The 19,758-nt window shown below is 43.0% G+C and overlaps 1 protein-coding gene across 1 annotated transcript in view; it reads left to right on the forward strand.

Annotated features, from left to right (window-relative positions):
• Positions 1 to 15,713, forward strand: part of ANTXR1 (ANTXR cell adhesion molecule 1) — a 269,622-nt gene extending 253,909 nt beyond the window's left edge. Inside the window, exon 18 of the mRNA XM_030201863.1 lies at positions 11,685 to 15,713. Coding sequence (XP_030057723.1) covers positions 11,685 to 11,954 — 270 coding nt within the window. The 3' untranslated portion in view covers positions 11,955 to 15,713. The remainder of the gene's footprint in view (positions 1 to 11,684) is intronic.
• The last annotated feature ends 4,045 nt before the right edge of the window (positions 15,714 to 19,758 follow it).

The raw sequence follows: 19,758 nt of genomic DNA on the forward strand, positions 1-19,758 counted from the left end.
ATTTGCCCTGAAAAGCTTCGGTTATCTATTTGGTGTGAGATATAATATGATTTCACAACTGCCAGGGGCTTTGCTAGGCATATGGAGGGGAATTTTGTAAGGGGGCACCTAGATAGAGCGCCATTTAAGATGCCTATGTGAAGCCTATTTTGGAAAGACAAAAGTAGACACCTACATGTCTTTATAAAATACTAAGTGGCAGGCACAGACATGTCTGTGCCAATATTTTTCAGTGATACAAATAAATTATGGTATTTCATAATCAATGGGGTCAATATTCAGCCCACAGCAGTAAGTGGATTGTAAGGCGCTCATAGCACGGGCTGAGTTAATCTTGGACATTCAATGCCAGGACAAGTCTGGCCTCCAGCACTGAATATCCAGGTTAGCATGGCAACACGGAAATTAACCAGTCACTGGCCGATATTGAGACCGAAACCCGGTTAACTTGGTGGATAATGCCCTTTTGCCATCCTAATTTTATCCACTTACTTAGCAGGTTAGCGTACTGAATAATGCCACTAACTGGCTAAGTGGCAGGTCCACCCGAACTTCACTCCCAACCACCTCTAACATAGCCAGTTGGGGAATAACCAGTTAGAGCCTCTCCTGCCTGGTTAAACCCCTTTGAATATTGACCCCTACACATGTACTTACATATTCCGCCCATACTCTACCCCTTTGCATGCCCACCTGCAAAGTACACATCATCATTTCAGAATTTTGAAGGCTGACAGTAGATGACAATACTTGTGAAGAGCATTTGGATCCAAGCATTTCAGAAATCCTGGGTATTGTATCTAGGATGATATGTGATAACCAGGGATGAGCCCAAGCTAGACCAGATTTAGATTGTGATAGGTTGCTCAGAAAATCAGAAATTTGTTCAATCTGCTTTGAATCTTACTGATTTCTTTTCAGAAACACTTAACTGCATATTTTCACTATAGGACAGATTGTTAGTGAATCATAACCTCTTTTGATGAAAAAGAAATTGGGGGTCTAGGCACATCAGAAATGGGATTAGAGATCAAAAACTATAAGCAGCGGTTCATACTGACCTTGGAGTTGGGGGGGGGGGGGGGGTCTAGTCTGCATTGTCTTTAAGCGGCATATCATGAGATAACATAACTAAAGCCATGCTGAGTCAGACCAAGGTCCATCAAATCCAGCATCCTGTCTCCAACAGTGTCCAGTCCAGGCCACCCATGTCCAGCAAATCCCTTTAAAGTAGATCTACAATTTTTGTGAAGGCATGACTAAACGTGGATAAAGGAGAGCTGGTTGATCTAGAGCCCTGATGGCAAACCTATGACACGCGTGTCAGCACTGACACGCGTAGCCATTTTTGATGACACGCGGCACCGCCGCAGTGTGGTCCGCCCTCCCTCCTCGCTCCCGGAAACTAACCTTAAAGCCTCCTTTCACGTCGCAGCAAGCAGCAGCAGGGCAGGCCACTCCTTCCTTCCGTGTCCCGCCCTCGCCTGACGTAACGTTCGCGAGGGCAGAGCACAGAAGGAAGGAGGAGAGGTCTGCCCTGCTGCTGCTTGCTGCGACGTGAAAGGAGGCTTTAAGGTTAGTTCTGGGCCCGGTAGCAGGTGGAGGGGGGGGCCCAGCGACCTCGGGTGGGCAGCGATCTTGGGTAGGGGGGGCCCGGGGGCGGTCCTAGTAGATTTTTCTCGAAGTGACACACCACCCGAGTTATGCTCGGTTTTTTCGCGAATTTTGACACACCAAGCTCAAAAGGTTGCCCATCACTGATCTAGAGTATGAAACTAAAAAGCCATGAGATAGGAGGCAATGTTCTATTGTTGACTGGGAACTGGTTAAAAAACAGATATCATAGAGTAGGGTTAAATGGACAGTTCTCTCAGTGGAGGAAGGTGGAGTTTCACAAGGATCTGCATTGGGACCAGTGCTTTTTAACATATTTATAAATTAACTGGAAATGGGAATGATGAGTAAGGTCATTAGATTTGCAGATAACACAAAACTATTAAAAGTTGTTACTACTACTACTACTACTTAGCATTTTTATAGTGCTGCCAGGGTTACAAGTTGTTAAATTGCGTAAGGTGCGTGTGAAGTTGCTAGACAACTTTGGGAAGCTGGAAGACTAGGCATGTGAATGGCAGGTGAAATTTAACGTAGACAAGTGCAAAGCGGTGCACATTGGGAAGAACAACCCAAATTATTGCTACATGATGCTTGGTTCCTTCATGAGTGGGATGGAACAATTAAATCATTTTTTAACCTTTCAGACAGAACAAAAGCAAGAGGACACTGCATGAAATCAATGCCAGGAGACTGAAAACAAATCATAGAAATTGTTTTTATGCAGTGTATAATTAAGCTATGAGATGTTGCCAGAGGACATGGCTAGGTGATTAACAGCAGGATTCAATCAAAGCTAGTACAAGGTATTAGGTGCCCTACCCAAACCTTCAACTTTGTCCTCGCCCCTCATTAACTATCAAGTTCCAACTTCCTAGCTCTCCCCCCCCCCCCCCCCCCAGTGAAAATTTGATAATGAAACTCAACAATCATGATTATCCCAACATCACCTTTCCCAGAATAATCCTATGGAAAATAAACATCATACTTTGTTGTGTATGTACTTGCATAGGGCTCCGTTTACTAAGCCGCAGTAGTGATTCCTGTATGGCAAATGTGACAAAGCCCATAGGAATTGAATGGGCTTCATTACATTTGCCATGCTAGGTAGCACATAAGAGGACAATTTCCAGAAGTTATTTATTCAGGTAAAATAGCCTATCCTTCCCTGTGGATAAAAGCACATGCTGATTGTTGTTTGCATTTGTATGGCTGTCAGGATCTATTGTTTTGTCTTCAATGCAGCTGCTCCTTGTGGTCTCCTAGAAGCTACTGCCCTTGGCACCTCCTCAGGATGTCCAATGGTTAAGCTGGCCCTGGATTCAAAAGAGGTTTGGACAAGTTCCTGAAGGAAAAGTCCATCAAAATTATTAACCAGCTAGACTGGGGAGAACTATTGTTCATCCTTGAAAATAAGAGATGCTGTACTGGGTCAGACCAAGGGTCCAGCATAGGAGCCAACTTTTCAAAATTATTGGGGATGCTAAGCCCAGTGGAAATAACCCCTCCCTGGACACATACATGGAATTTTCTCAATTTTGGGGGTGCTGAAGCACCCACAGCAGCCACAGAGTTGGCTCCTATGTAGCCCAGTATCCTGTTTTCAACAGTGGTCAATCCAGGTCACAAGTGCTTGGCAGAATCCCAAAAAGTAGCAGCATTCCATACTGCTTAACCTCGGGGATAAACAGTGGCATTCCTCAGGTCTACTTTAATAATGGTTTTTGGACTTTTACTCCAAGAATTTGTCCAAACCTTTTTCAAATCCAGCTACTCCTAAACCACTTCCTCTGACAGTGAGTTCCAGAGTTTAACTATGCATTGAGTGAAAAAAAATTATCCCATTTGTTTTAAATGTGCTACTATGTAACTTTATGGAGTATCTCCTAGTCTCTGTACGTTTTGAAAGAGTAAACAATCGAGTCACATTTACTCGTTTCACTCCATTCAGGATTTTATAGACCTCTATCATATCTCCCTCTCAGCTGTCTCTTCTCCGAGCAGAAGAGCCCTAACCTACTACTACTACTAACTAGCATTTCTAAAGCGCTACTAGGGTTACGCAGCGCTGTACAATTTAGACATAGAAGGACGGTCCCTGCTCAAAGAGCTTACAATCTAAAAGACAAGAGAACAATCTAAAGACAAGTGAACAATCTAGAGGACGAGTGAACAGTTAATCTGATAGAGTGGATAGATAGGGGCGTTCTGTCTATCTAGAGCGGTTAGGCGCCGAAGGCAGCATAGAAGAGGTGAGTTTTAAGCAGAGATTTGAAGATGGGTAGGGAGGGGGCATGGCGTATGGGTAAAGGAAGATTGTTCCAGGCATAGGGTGAAGCAAGGCAGAATGAGCGGAGCCTGGAGTTGGCAGTGGTGGAGAAGGGTACTGAGAGAAGGGCTTTGTCCTGTGAGCGGAGGTTACGGGCGGGAACATAGGGGGAGATGAGGGTGGAGAGGTAGTGAGGAGCCGCAGACCGAGTGCACTTGTAGGTAAGGAGGAGGAGCTTTAGTCTTTAGTCTTTAGTCTTTCCTCAAATGAGAATCGTTCCGTCCTTTTAATCATTTTGGTTGCCCTTCTCTGTACTTTTTCTAGTTCGGTATATATTTTTTGAGAGGTGATGTCCAGAATTGCACTCCAATGACAGTCTCACAGGAATAGGGAGGGGTGAGACTGTGAGACTGTCATTGGAAAGCTTTATTTCCGATCTGAAGGTTACCTTCGAAAGCTAATCAAAAAATGTATTAAGGTAGGCCAATAAAAAAGGTATCATCTTATTTTCTTTTCTGTGTTTTATTTCTATTTATTACCTTTAAAAGTGAACTAATACAGCTACCACACCACTTTACTCAGAATTGCACTCAAATTTCGAGATGTGGTCGCACCATAAAGGTATTATAGTATTCTATGTTTTTTTTCTCCATTCCTTTCCTGATTTCTAACATTCTATTTGCTTTCTTGGCTTTCTCTGCATGCTGAGCAGAGGACTTCAACACAAGCCCATCCACTTTGAAATCAGGCCAACCTAGCAGCAACCTAGCTGTCATATGTGTGGTGGGAAGACTCCAAGCATTTCTGCTTCTCCCCTGCCCCCCCCCCCCCCCCACAAGGCAATCAGGGGTCTTTTAATTCCACTCCCTCAAACACCCTCCCCCCAGTACCTTTTAAATCCTTCAGTTCCTTACTGGCAATGAGCAACGACTCATACCCACTGTTCCTGCCAGCAATGAGTCTTTCCTCTGCAACTTTCTGTTCACAGGACTAGAAAGTTGTATCAAAGGGAAGGCTCGGGGGACAGCTCGAGTATTCGCTGTCTCCACCATCAAAATGTTGCCATGACCTTGAATAGCTGGAGGCCGCAGCAGCTCCAGCAGCAATCTCGCTAGACTGCTGTTCAAGGTCACGGTAGCCATTTTAATGGCAGAGATAGCATGGGCAAGAGTGACTGGGGATTGCACCTGTTCTGACTATGCCACTAGACCACTAGGGACTCTGCAGTCCCGGGGGGGGGGGGGGGCTATGGGTGAATCCAGGGGCTAACTCTTTTCAGGGGAGGAGAGGAAGGAGGGAATGGAGGCTGCTACTGTTTGGGAGGAAGAGAGGAGAGCATAGAGGCTGCTACTGTTTAGGTCTCTCTCTCTCTCTTTTTTCCATCCCCCTCCCAGTCCATCTGCCCCCTCTCTTCTCTGTCCCCTTTGATCCAGGTTTCTCTCTTATCTTCCATTTGGCCCCTCCACCCAAGGTCTAGCATTACTTCCCCCTCTCTTCCCATTCACCTATGCTCTCTCTGTCTCTCTCACTCCTGCCGCTCCCCCAGCACCTCTCAACAGATCTCCAATCCCCACCCCACCCCCAGTCTCTCTGGCTTCTCCCCGGTGATACAGTGGGTGGACAGCAGCTGCAGAGGCAGCCTTGAAAACTGGTGGGAGCCTTGCCTCTGCAGCATCCTGCCCACAGGAAGTTGCATCAGAGATACTTGAACGCGCCGTTCACAGCCGTTGCTTTGATTTTCTCTCCTCTCATGCCATCCTCGATTCGCTTCAATCCAGCTTTCGCACCTTACACTCGACAGAAACTGCACTTTCTAAAGTCTGCAATGACCTGTTCCTTGCCAAATCCAAAGGTCACTACTCCATCCTCATCCTCCTCGTCCTATCCGCCGCTTTTGACACTTGTCAATCACAATTTACTTCTTGCCAGACTGTCCTCATTTGGGTTCCAGGGCTCTGTCCTCTCCTGGTTCTCCTCTTATCTCTCCCACCGTACCTTCAGAGTACATTCTCATGGTTCTTCCTCCACCCCTATCCCGCTCTCTGTTGGAGTTCCTCAGGGATCTGTCCTTGGACCCCTTCTTTTTTCAATCTACACCTCTTCCCTGGGCTCCCTGATCTCATCTCATGGTTTCCAATATCTCTCCACACCAGACATCACTGCGGAAACCCAGGACAAAGTATCGGCCTGCTTATCCGACATTGCTGCCTGGATGTCCAACCGCCACCTGAAACTGAACATGGCCAAGACCGAACTTCTTGTCTTTTTTTTTTGTTTTGTTTTGTTTTTTGTACCCCGCGCTTTCCCACTCATGGCAGGTTCAATGCGGCTTACATACAGGTACTTATTTGTACCTGAGGCAATGGAGGGTTAAGTGACTTGCCCAGAGTCACAAGGAGCTGCCTGTGCCTGAAGTGGGAATTGAACTCAGTTCCTCAGTTCCCCAGGACCAAAGTCCACCACCCTAACCACTAGGCCACTCCTCCACTAGGCCACTCCTCTTCCTACCCAAACCCACTTCTCCTCTCCCTCCACTCTCTATTTCAGTTGATAACACCCTCATCGTCCCCGTCTCATCTGCCCGCAACCTCGGAGTCATCTTTGACTCCTCCCTCTCCTTCTCTGCGCATATCCAGCAGATAACCAAGACCTGTCGCTTCTTCCTCTATAACATTAGCAAAATTCGCCCTTTCCTCTCTGAGCACGCCACCCAAACTCTCATCCATTCTCTCATTACCTCTCGCCTTGACTACTGCAACCTACTCCTCACTGGCCTCTCACTTTGCCATCTATCCCCCCTTCAGTCCGTTCAGAACTCTGCTGCACATCTTATCTTCCGCCTGGACTGATATACTCATACCACCCCTCTCCTCAAGTCAATTCACTGGCTTCCGATCAGGTACCGCATACAGTTCAAGCTTCTCCTACTAACCTACAAATGCACTCGATCTGCAGCCCCTCCTTACCTCTCTACCCTCATCTCCCCTTACGTTCCTATCCGCAACCTCCGCTCTCAAGACAAATCCCTCCTTTCAGTACCCTTCTCCACCACCGCCAACTCCAGACTCCGCCCTTTCTGCCTCACCTCACCCCATGCCTGGAACAAACTCCCTGAGCCCATAAGCCAGCTCCCTGCCCATCTTCAAATCCTTGCTCAAAGCCCACCTCTTCAATGTCGCCTTCGGCACCTAACCACTATACCTCTATTCAGGAAATCTAGACTGCCCCAACTTGACATTTCGTCCTTTAGATTGTAAGCTGCTTTGAGCAGGGACTGGCCTTCTTTGTTAAACTGTACAGTGCTGCATAACCCTAGTAGCGCTCTAGAAATGTTAAGTAGTAGTAGTAGTAGAGGCGGGACAGAGCAGAGGAAGGCCCTCCTGGCCGGAGACAGCCAGTTTTCAGGGCTGCCTCTGCCGCTGCCAGCCTCCCAGAGCAGCACCAGGGAGAAGCCAGAGAGAGAGGGGGTGGGATGGAGCCAGTCACAGGGGGTTGGGAGGGGGAGGAGGAGAGGGAGAGAGGAAGGTAGGTGTGCCAGACCTGCAAGCAGCAGCAGCAGCATCAGGTGGTTCCTACCATTGGGTGGCCCTGGGCGTTTTCCCAGGCTCACTCAATAAGAAATCATTGAGCCTTGAAGGAGTGAGGTATGTGTAACATTCTATAGCTGCTATGATTCCAGCTTCTCTAAGAAATCACTATTAGTCCTAAACGAATTGGTGCTGTTTCACACACGTGTTCTTTTTATGTTTTCTATATGCCTTTAAATTCTGATGATCTCTTGGTTAGTGAAATTGTCTTTTCCATGACCTAATATGCATAGGAATGGCTGGGTAATATAGTTCAGTTGCATTTCACTCTCAAGAAAGTGTTAAGGCAGGTGGAAATTATTAGATGGAGATACAAATCCCAAAGGAAAAACTGATAACTCCTCTTTTTTTTTTTATTGTGGAATCATCCCTGCTGCTGCTGTATTATAACTCAGATATTTGTTTTAACAGGACACAAACAATTAAGCCTTGAGTTTCCTCTTCTGACAGCTGAGTCTGAAAACATCTGCTCTCTCTCTCTCTCTCTCTCTCTCTCTCTCTCTGTCTCCTGAGTTGCCAAGTCTCACTTATTAGGAGTATGTCTCACTCACACTCTTTTAGCCCCTTCTCTCACTCATTAGACTCTCAGTGCCACTGCACTGATCCTGATCACTGCTTTCATAAGAGGCAAGCCTAAGAGAAGAAAACCCAAGTGGCCCAACCAGTAGGGAGAAATCTGAACACACCTTCCTGTGTGTGCACTACCTCCCCCATCCCATCTCTTTTCCCTTGCCCTAGAAGCACATGTGCTGTGAAATGTATACTCTTACCTTTAACCACTGAGTGGAGGGCAAATTTCAGTCTACAGAATTTACTATATTGCCTATGCTCTGTCCAGTAGCGTAGCCAGGAATTTTCGACAAGGGGTGCATCTTCATTTCCCTCCTCCCTCCACTGCATCTTGCCCTTCCTGGCCCGGCCTGCAAAGATCTAGTAATACCCCCCCCCCCCCCCCCCCGGCTCCTCTCTCCCACTGTACCTTAAAATGATTTCTAGTCTTTGCCTGCATCAGGGCTTTCTCTCTGAACCATTCTGCCCTTCAGAAAACAGGTAGTTGCGTCAGAAGGGGTGGGACAGTTCAGAGAGGTTTGCTATCCAATTTGCTGCCTGAATTTGACCGCAAACCAGATAGTACTTCTGGGTTGGTACTGAATATCCAGTTTCATTTTAACTGCGGCAGCCAGCATTTTACTTAACTGCTGACTGCTGCAGTGAATCATCGGCCCTGTGATTTTTGTTAAGGCTGTCTCTTCAGAAGTGATTTGACCTACACTGGAGTAACTGAATTGGTTCCCTTTAATTTGTGCCTCAGCAATATAGCTGGTCCCCTTTTGTGTTGCATTGATTGCTTATTTTTTTCATTATTTGATGATGTGCTATTTTATCCCCCCCCCCCCCTTTTGTGTCTTGTGTTCAGGTTAATTACGCATTTATTTTGGGGCCCTTTTACTAATGTGCATTAGATTTTGCAGTTACCGTACTTCATCGTGAACCCTTAAATGCAGTAAACGTAAATCTAACACATCAACTACTGGAGCATACCCAGCATGTCTGTTTGGTATTTCCGCATTAAATGCCCATTAGCATGTGGTGCTCTGGTCGCAATTAGCACAGATGCACTTAGCCCCTCTTGTTTAGGAGACGCTAACCTGCAAATTCTATATAGTGCGACTAGAGTTGTGCGCCCAAATTTGGGTGTATTCTGATTTGTGCGTGCAACTCAGTTGGTCAACAAGCCAATCCGTGCCAATAATTGGATGTCAACAAGCAATTCTCAACACTAATTACCATTAATTAGAATTTACGCACACTACTCGCTAAGCATATTCAATAAAGTAGTCCACAGTCTAGCGCGCGGATCTCAAAAAGTGGGTGTGACAACGGGAGGAGCATGGGCGGGTTGTGAGCATTCCTAAAATGTAGGTGCAGTGTTATAGGATAACTTGTTCTGTGCTTAACGTTAGGCATGGGCATTTATACCAGCTTTTCATTGGCGTAATTGTCGGCATCTAAATTCTAGACTTGTGGATGGATTTAAGCATATTCTGTAATCCACACTGTTTACAGAATACTCTTAAGCATGTTTTCCTTCAGTGCCGATTGTTTAGGCAACATATATAGAATTAGGTCCTAAATGCACAAGTGCCCAGTTAGTGAATAGTACGTGCAAGCAGGGCCACAGAGAGGGGGGGGCGGCAAATTTCTTCTTGCTGCCTGCTTCCAGGTCTGTCCTCCCCTGCTCCTGCATGCCACCCAGGACCCGGATGATTCCATTAGCATGATATTGCTTTAATGCAGTCATCCGGGTCCTGACTCCCGGCATGTACGGGAGCAGGAGAGGATAGACCATGGGAGCAGGCAGGCAGGAAGCAGCTTGCTAGTGCTGGGCCTGGGCCCCCCCTTGGAGGCAAAAACAGAAAGGTAAGGGGAAGGCCGGGAGGGAGGGCATGGCGGTGTGAGTGCACCGGAAAAGGCTATGTCTCTCGGCGGCCCTGCGTGCAAGTACTACCTACAGTTTGCTCTCCACGCCCAATCTCTGCCCATACCCTGCCTAATTACTGCACCCAACAAAAAACGCTGTCCACACTAACTGCTAACCCAACACCAAAACAGTTACTGCACGTGTGCAATAGGAGTTACAGTGCGCTAATTTGCAGGTTAACTGCACTGCCTCAACTGCATGCAAATCTCTCTCATGAATATTCATTGTGGATATCCTGAAAACCTGACTGGCTGGGGTGCCTCCAGGACCAGGTTTGGGAACCACTGGCCTAAGGCACTTTAGTAAAAGGGCCCCTTTATGTTTTATTGCTGGATAGCCCTATTGCAAACTGCTTTGTTATTTATCTTGAAAGGTGGTATACCAAACGTTAAATAAATACACATGGAAGGGCATTTTTTATATGATGTCTATATCAGACTTTAGAGATTTTAATGAAAACATCCAAAAATCAAGTAGCAAACACAGCTATTTTTGAACCATAAAAACGTCTTTTTGTTTCAAAAATGGCCACTGCATTTCCTTTATGACCATTTTTGAAAACAAAAAAAAGTTCAAGGTGACAATGCACAAAAACAAGCCATTGGGATGTAAGGGGGGCCAACTCACCATTACCGTCTTATTTTATATGGGAAGCCCTCCAAAACCCACCAAAAACCTACTGTACCCACATACTGGTGACACCTTCAGACATAAGGGCTATTGTAGTAATGTACAGTTGAGTACAGTAGGTTTTTGGAGGGCTCACACTTTCCACCACAAGTGTATCAGTGAGAGTGGGATATGGGCCTGGGTCCCCTTCTATAGAGCACTGCACCAACCACTAGGCTACTCCAGGGATCTGCTTGCTGCTCTAATAGGACTGGCCATAACATCTGAAGTTGTCATAGTGGCTGGTACATACTGTTTCTTTCACATCTTTGGGGGTGTGGGAAGGGGCTCAGTGACCACTGGGGGAGTAAGGGGGGATCATGCCTTAATCTCTCCATTGTTCATCTGGTCAGTTAGGGCACATTTTTGTGACTTAGTCATGATTGAAACAGGGCTAGACCAAAATGTCTAACTTCTAGCCCTGGACGTTTTTGTTTTGCTCCATTATGGCAGAAAAACGTCCAAGTTCTGAGAACGCCCAAATCCCACCCCCAACACACCCCTTTGTGATTTTGACAAACTGCATAGGAAAACATCTTAATGGGTTTCAGAAACAGCAATGTGGACATTTTGGCAAAAAAAAGACCATCTGCTGCTTTGTACAGCTTTTTGGATATTTTTCTGTTTCGAAAATGAATCCCAAAATCTCTCTCATGAATATGAATATCATAAAAAACCAACTGGTTGGTGATTGACAAGACTGATTAAGGAACTACTGAATATCTAACCAAAACTGATTCACTTATAACTATGGTGTAAAATGACAGAATCTACCAGAAATATGCCATTTTGTTTTCTACTTGATGTTCAACTGTGACCTCATTAACTTTCTTGTAAGATCCTTTCTCATTATCTGTAGAAGAGTGTATGGAATTTCCCAAATTGCTGTCACTTTAAATAACTTTAGGGAAGTAATACAACAGAGGTATTTACATGAATTCTCTTCTTGTCTGCCAATCCATCAAGACAAAACTTATAGTAAACTGTGAAACAAGGTTATGTCTTCTGCTGGGCTGCACGGTTATGCATTAAAAAATAAACCCTGTTCTTTTTTCTGTTGTAGGGTCGATGTATTAATTTTACCAGAGTGAAGAATGAGACACCACCAAGATACCCTCTGAATAATTCATATACTCCATTCTCTCCTCCAGCTAACCCAATCTACACCCCTCCAGCTAATCCTATCTACACACCTCCACCATCTAGCCCACCTCCACCTCTAAATCCACCATCCCCAACTTCTATGCTGCCTCCACTCCCTCCGCCTCCTCAGGCACCGCCTCCCAACCGAGCTCCTCCCCCATCCAGGCCTCCACCTCGTCCTTCCATTTAAGCCACAAGAACCAAGTCCCACCTTTTTCGAAATGTTGAGTGGCCTTGTAGCAGTACTGTAACCTGTGTGGGTCAGAGAAGGTTTTGGCGTTCTGGAATGTGCAACAGTAGAAAAGACCACATTTTAAAAATTCAGGCATCAGTGATGCTACCCAAATACAGTTGAAGCACCCATCAGAATAGACTCTGTAGATGGTCACAACTTCTTCCGTACCAGGAGATCCCACTGTTACTGAGAAGTTTCTCAAATGTTGCAAGAGTCTATGAGATGTGCAGAAGAAATATTTGCACCAGCTTTTACCAAACACCATAGAAAATTAAACTTTTCACCCAAATGATATTGCTTACAATACAAGAACATTGATATTTTCAACCAAGAAACAAAAATCATATCAGAACTTGGTTTGATTTTGTTCTGCATAGGAAACCTGAAACCATTTAATTTCCCTCACCTACTGGAAGTACCAACATTTCGATACCTGAACTACTAGCCAAATATCTACATCTTGAGTCATCTACTGAAAAAAATAGATTTTTAATAAAGAACTCTAGGGGTTTAAAGGGTTTTCTCCCCATAATCTGGTGTTGAGGGTGTAGTGTAGTGTCTACATGGAACTTGCAGGTTGTTAAATGGAAGCGCGAAAGTTAGTTGAGGCTAAGGGGCCTGTAAGAAAATGAATGAGTGATGAAACGGAACCCCTGACTCCCAAGAAGACAAAGATGTTTTCAAAGAGGACCAGCTTCTTAGAAGATCTACAGAGGCATGAAGGGACTATTTCTCTACAAAGAGAAGAAGGCTGGACCTTTGCTTTGGAAATTATTTCTCTGGACTTCTTGGCCATAAAAATCACAATCAATCAATCATATCAGGTTTAAATGTATGTGCCTGACAGTTTACATAGTAGCATTCTGAGCATTAAAGGTACTAGGATAATGTCAGAAATATGATTTCTGGGGTACAAAGTATGAATCAATGGTTAACTCTGTATCAAAATAACTTTTGGCACCTCAAATCACATTGTTAATGCCGTTTTACATAATCTCACAGATTTTACATTTTTAAATTGTATAGTCTTGTATTTCAAACTTTTGTGTAGATTTTATTCATTACTAAGTAGATCAACCCTTTGTCACAATAAGGTGTTATGTTTCTTTGCTTTTCCATTGCTTTGTCAGTGATTGGCCTACTGGAAATTGCTCAAAGTGTATGGCATTTGAATTTTTTTTTTTTTTTAAGAAATGCACTGGCTGCAAGAATCACTGCAAAGTCCCACAATCCCTCAGTTTTTCAGTACTGCAAATATGCATGCCTTACTTTCTAGAGGCCTATCCAAGTCTTCAGATCATTAACCATTTTGACCATCTCTCCTAGAATAGATAACCTTCCAGATTAACTAAATCCATTCATTCTGACTCTGGGATTTCCATGCTTGTACTGTAGAGTTACTGTTTCTTCCAAACTAAAGCTGCATTTTGAAACAAGACTCCTTTAAGTTTGAACAAAGTAGTTTGTATGAAGGGATTCTTCATTAGAGAAAGAACTACCAGAATTAGAATGTATAGTGCCTTGGTACATTTTGAAGCCTTAACAATACTTTGAATGCATGCATAAGTATTCTGGGGTCCTGTGGAACTGGAGGCAAAGTGTGTTATTACACTGGTGCCACCTCTAAAGTTGATCTTCCATGGCAACAATGCCTTACCAGGTCAGACATTCACTGTGGTCATCAAGACTTAATATTCTGCAGAAAAGTTAACCTCAAAGACGTACTTTAGAGGGCTATATGAACATTAATCATGAATGATACTGTTTTTTTTGCTGCTGGCAGTACAAAATAGTGTCCTCTACATAAGAATTAGAAGCAAGCTCTCAGTCTTAGTATGATACCATTCCAAATGTGCAAGCATTTCCTGTGTCTCTCCCAGGCAGGTCTCAAGGCTTTAGCTGTTCTGTTCCTCTTTTGTAACAAGACTACAATGCTGACATAAGCAATAATATGTCTGGACTCTGAATCGGTGCAATCAAGTAATAATGGTTGCATTATGGGGAGATGGGAGAAAGTTGTAATGAGTTGTATAATAATTGAGAATGTGCAATGTGAAAATAAGCAGAAAAGGTTTCTGAAAGAAGTTTTTTTTAACCAGATTACATTTTGGTGATGTCCACCTACATTTCTTAGCATTTTATACAGAGAGGCAAAAAGATTTATTCAATTCATATTTGTTTATGCATGTCTTAATTCTTAAAAGGGGAAGACTTTCATGAGTTTTATCTTTTATATATTTTAATATCATTAAATTTAAAATGAGATTCAAACCATACCCGTGGGTGGTACCAATGCAGAAGATACCCAGTTTTCAACTGTCTTACACTGCCTCTTGACACAGGAAGGGGATGGTGACATCACTTCTTCTGTCTCATGATCTTACAGCCTTTGTTTCCTTATGGAACTTTGGAAAAACACTTTGAGATGGATATCACTGGGCTGTCACTGCCCCCATAGATTAGCTTCTTAAGGCAGTACTTCATTTAAAATTTGATTTTCATCAGCTTTTAGAACATCAGAACTCATCTTTTACATTACCAATATTCAAGAAACCAATATGTCCACTTTGATTCTGAAGTGCCTGTACACAGAAATACCATGCCCATTGGTAAAAGCTTTTGTTGTATATATTTTTCACTGCATGCTTACCATATAATAGGTGGAAGCATTTCATATCCTATATGGATACCAGAACATTTTCAAGTTGTCGTAAATTATTATAAAGCCAGTGACATTTCATGGCATGATAACTATACCAAGCTGTGCTTGTTTTTTTTTTATCTTAAATTTGTATTGCTTTTATACAGTGTACAAATATTTTCTGAAATGACGAGTCCCTGTTTTATGCAGCATCAGTTGTAAATAACAGACTTTTTATAGATCTTTTCCATAATATGCATAAACTAGTGTGGTTGCCATATTAGTCCATTTGAATATATGAAAGTAAAGGTTGATAAAAAGAAAAATAAAGGGTGATACTTTTTTATTGGATTAATTTAAATGTGTGTCTTTCAGGATTCGCACTTCATTAACGAGGTATTGTTTTTACTTAATGAAAGGCATGTGAAAAGTTCCACATTTTGGGGGAGAGGTTATCAATATGGGCTACCATATTTTGCACTAAGACCTACTTACTAATAATCAGCAAAGAATTTTCTGCATAATTGGAAACACCCATCAGAACCTGCGATTATCTAGAGCTTATATGAGCCCTGGCTATCAGCAAGTCATCCAAAAATATCTTCAGTAATCCCAAGATGTTAAGTTATGAATATGTTGCACATAGTTTATATAATTAGTCAAAAATAGCAAGCTTATGGAAAAAAAGTTTAGATTTTTGAAACCAAATAAAAGCTCCTATTGGACTGACTTCTATGAACAACTGATGCTGCGTAAAACAGGATGAATTAATTCCCGTACTATATACTGATGTATAGTACTTGAGTATGTTACCTCTCCTCCACTTCATTTGCTGGGGCACATTTGCACACAGGCTGTGCTTCCCAGACAAGCCACTGAGGGGCAAAGGCTCGCTGGTCAAACAAATAGAAGTGATGGGAGGAGCCGAATGTTGTGATGTTTCATAATAAACCCTTTGGGAATCAGGGCATCCTCTGTGATTGTAATTTTCATGACTCATGCGCAAATCTTGAGAAGTAGAACCCATTTGTAATGGCAAGTTTGGGTCAGTGTCTGAATGGGTTTTTGCCAAAGAATGCCCAAGTCCTTAGTTACATTTATAAATAATTTTGGCTTCCTTATGAGCAATATGATTGGACTGGTGGTATGTCATAACCCAAACAGAATTACACATCATGCTTCTTGTATGCATTGATGCACAATTTAGACAGAAAAGAATAATCCCTTGGTGCAGGGGGCATTTATTGCTGTTTCTTTCCCCTACCTAGGTACTGAGCTCCATTCAGGGCATAAATGCCAGTAAATTTCTGATCCAGCTCTAGAATTTTCTGATATCCTGTTTTCAATAAAAATACATAATCAGGGATGGAAAAAAAATCACAGGTGCATGGCTACATGAGAGACTATAATTTTACTCCTTGCATGTCTGCCTGGGAGATGACAAGTTCGTAGCTGTGAGATGGGAGTGGGCACATAGGTAAGAACCTTCAGGTTCAGCCTGGCATGACTTAGCCAGATGATTGGAAGAGAACAGGATCCTGTGGCCCCTACTGGGCTGCAAGTGGAAGTGATGACTCTGGTTAGATGGTGAGGGAGGCTAGGCGAAAGGAGTAACAAAGTCTGGGAAAGAATTTTTAAAAATGCCTATTCCCCACAAGAACTGAACAAGGAAAACTGTAAAAAAAAAAAAAAAAGTAAATACAAAAGAGCAAACTAGAAATATCAAAAAAGTTAAACATTGCAAAATAATTACATTTTCCCCAACTCTGATAAGGTTTGACTGGCACTTAACTTTCCTAAATATTTTCTACCCTTGGATGTAATTTTTGACTTGTCTATTGAATTGATAAAGAGGACAAAGACAATAGGAAGTAATTAAGAATGAGATAAGAGTTTTTTTCAAGACATAAGAATTAAAAAGGAACTCGGGACTCTTTCTGTAATTAATAGATTGTATTCATGGCAACTTTTGGGTTAGCATTTTGTGACTGCTAACTGTACTAACGTTTATGTTATAAGGAAACCCATTGTATTTTCTCATGTCTTTGAAGAAACTGGAGAGAACAGGAGTACAAATGTCATAAATGTTGGAGTAGAGTCAAGAGCACAAAGTAGCAGTGACAGAAGTGGGAATGGAAATGTGGATATGAAAGCAGGAGTAAGTCATTTGAGTTCAATTGTTTCATTCAATGTTGGAAATTTCTAGCCAATGGAAAGATGATTCTGCACCTCTGTTTGTTGCATGTGTCTTTTGTTTGACTTAATCCTTTTTCTTGCTGTTCCCAATGTAATTATTAAAGAACTTCACTAATTCAACATTTGTGTGTCCATTTGTTTAAATGACTGCTAGGTCTGGACAATATTTAAAATACAAACAGCAAGCTGGCCTTGAAGGATCAACAAAAATCAACCTGTATTATCAACCCTTTCCCGTGAATCAATGATAGAAAGTCAACAGACATGACATGAGTGCTTGGTTTAAGTTTATCAATTTGATTTACCACCACTTTTGAAGCACGAATCGAGGCAGTTTACATATAACTATTCAGCTATTTGCACTGTCCCTGATGGGCTCACAATCTAAGTGTATTGTATCTGGGGCAATGGAGGGCTAAGTCACATGCCCAGGGTCACACGGAGCTGCAAAGGGAACTGAACCTGGTTCCACAGGATTTTAACCCACTGCCGAATGTTAGGCAGCAGTGGGAATTGAACCTGGTTCTCCAGGTTCGCAACCCACTGCACTAACCATTAGGCCACTCCTCCATAGTTTAGTCCCAAAAAAAAAAAAAAAACCTGCACTATGTGACACTGCTGGAGGAGTAGCCTAGTGGTTAGTGCAGTGGACTTTGATCCTAGGGAACTGAGTTCAATTCCCACTGCAGCTCCTTGTGACTGGGCGTCACTTAACCCTCCATTGCCCCTGGTACAAAATAAGTACCTGAATATATGTAAACTGCTTTGAATGTAGTTGTAAAAACCTCAGAAAGGCAGTATATCAAGTCCCATTTCCCTTTACTGCTCAGATTTAATGGTCTGCACAGTAAGAATGGCCTGCATCTTATTACTTACATATGTGAAATTAATGAGCACAAAAATTAAAAGTGGGGATATGGGTTGTTTTTCTAAAATTACATTTCCCAAATCTACCTTGTAAAACAGAATTTTAAAAGTGTATTTTTCTTAGGTGTATTTTTCTTAGGTAGGTCAGTACTTGTAGAGTTATGAATAAAACGGAATGAATATTGATGTTGCTTACTTAGGCTAAGCTCATCATATAAGGGTCCTTTGACTAAGCGTGCTTACCGCACATTCAGGGGAGATGTGAAACTGTGTTTTGCTTCTTGTTACATTGGACATCCTTGCATATTGAGCATCTTATGGTGTATTAGAGACTGAGTTGCCCATTTACTGTTGGTTCTTTTGAAAATTGAATAAAGAAACTTTAATATTAAAAAAACAACACTACCACAGGGCATGCTCAGGTGTAGGCGAGCCCAGCGCTAATCATTTAGCAAAACTACATCACTGTGTGCTAACCAATTAGCATGTGGTTAGCACATGAGCCCTTACTGCCTAAAAAATAGGTGTAGTTAAGGGCTCACACGCTAATGGCCATGCGCTAATGGGGAAATTAGCATGTGGCCACTAATAGGCAAAATAGAAAATGTGACCATTTTACAGCCACACTAAAAGTGGCCTCAGTGCGTGGGAAATTCATGTACTAGTTATAGTGCAGCCCACCTCAGTAAAAGGGCCCCTGAGTTCCATGCTATTAGGGACAGGCCAAGCCAGTCCTGGCTTTACCCTCCACTGTACCTTTGGACTTATAAATGCTGCATTTCTAAGGGGCCCTTTTACTAAACATTGGAAAGCCCATCGTGGGCTTACCGTGCTCCAATTTGGCCCTACCACTGGAGCAATGTGGGTGCCGGCAGTAGTTCCACCCCCAGCTCAAGGCATTTCCAGCATTAGCAGAAATACTTAAAAAATATTTCTGCAGGGGGTTACCCAGCAGTAAGTGCTTCCCCCGCATGACCATGCGGTAAGAGCAATCTTCCTTAAATGTGGATGTTTCTGTGAGAAGGATGTCCATGCCTTTGCTATTCCTCCGACACGCCCTTTATTTAGATTTTGGATTACAAGTAGCAGCAGTGGGATTTGAACCAACCACCTCTGGATTGCAAGACCAGTGCTCTAACCACTAGGCCACTCCTCCACTAAACTCCCTTAAGAGCAATCTTACCACATGGCCATGTCTTTTTTTCAGCCTTTTTACCCGCTGCGGTTAAAAGGACCTCAGTGTGCAGCAAAAACAGCCTCACCGCTAGTGCAGGGCCCTTTTTAATGCATGTTATTAAAAGGGCCCCTTAGAGAGATTGGAATTAAAAGTCTACAGATGTATATGGTTGGGGGGGGGGGGGGGGGGAACTGGGTCTGCACATCCCTGATGAAATGCAAAAAAAGCCTTTCAATTAAGAGCAGAGGTCGTTACAATAATTGACTAGTTCATTAAGGGGGTCTTTTACTAAGCTGTGGTAGCATTTTTAGTTCGCAGTAGAAATCAGCTGGTGGTAAACACCAAAATACCCATTCTATTCCTGTGGGCATCTCAGCATTTACCACCAGCTGATTTCTACCGCAAGCTAAAAACGCTACCACATCTTAGTAAAAGACCCCCCATACACTGCGCCTAAATGAGGGCATTGGTGTGAAATGATGCTATTATTCAAGTTCAGAGCTCTAAGTTCGGGAATTTGTCTGATTATTAATATCTCAACTTTCAGCTTCCCTGGACATGCTCGGGTCCAACCCTTTACCAAATGTTAGGCATTCAAGTTATGTCAAAGGTGTAGAACAAAAATAATTTTACACAATAGCACATCAGATATATAAATATAGTAATATTCTACTTATCTAGTTAATTGTATCAATACTGTCTCACAGCACAGTATAATTCATATATTTAATACTAGTAAAAAAGGCCCGTTTCTGACACAAATGAAACAGGCGCTAGCAAGGTTTTCCTCGGAGTGTGTATGTTTGAGAGAGTGTATGTGAGAGTGACTGTGTGTGAGAGAGAGAGTGAATGTGCGAGTGTGTGTGTGTGAGAGAGAG

The sequence above is a fragment of the Microcaecilia unicolor genome, chromosome 4 (assembly GCF_901765095.1).
Source record: "Microcaecilia unicolor chromosome 4, aMicUni1.1, whole genome shotgun sequence".
Taxonomy (NCBI): Eukaryota; Metazoa; Chordata; class Amphibia; order Gymnophiona; family Siphonopidae; genus Microcaecilia; species Microcaecilia unicolor.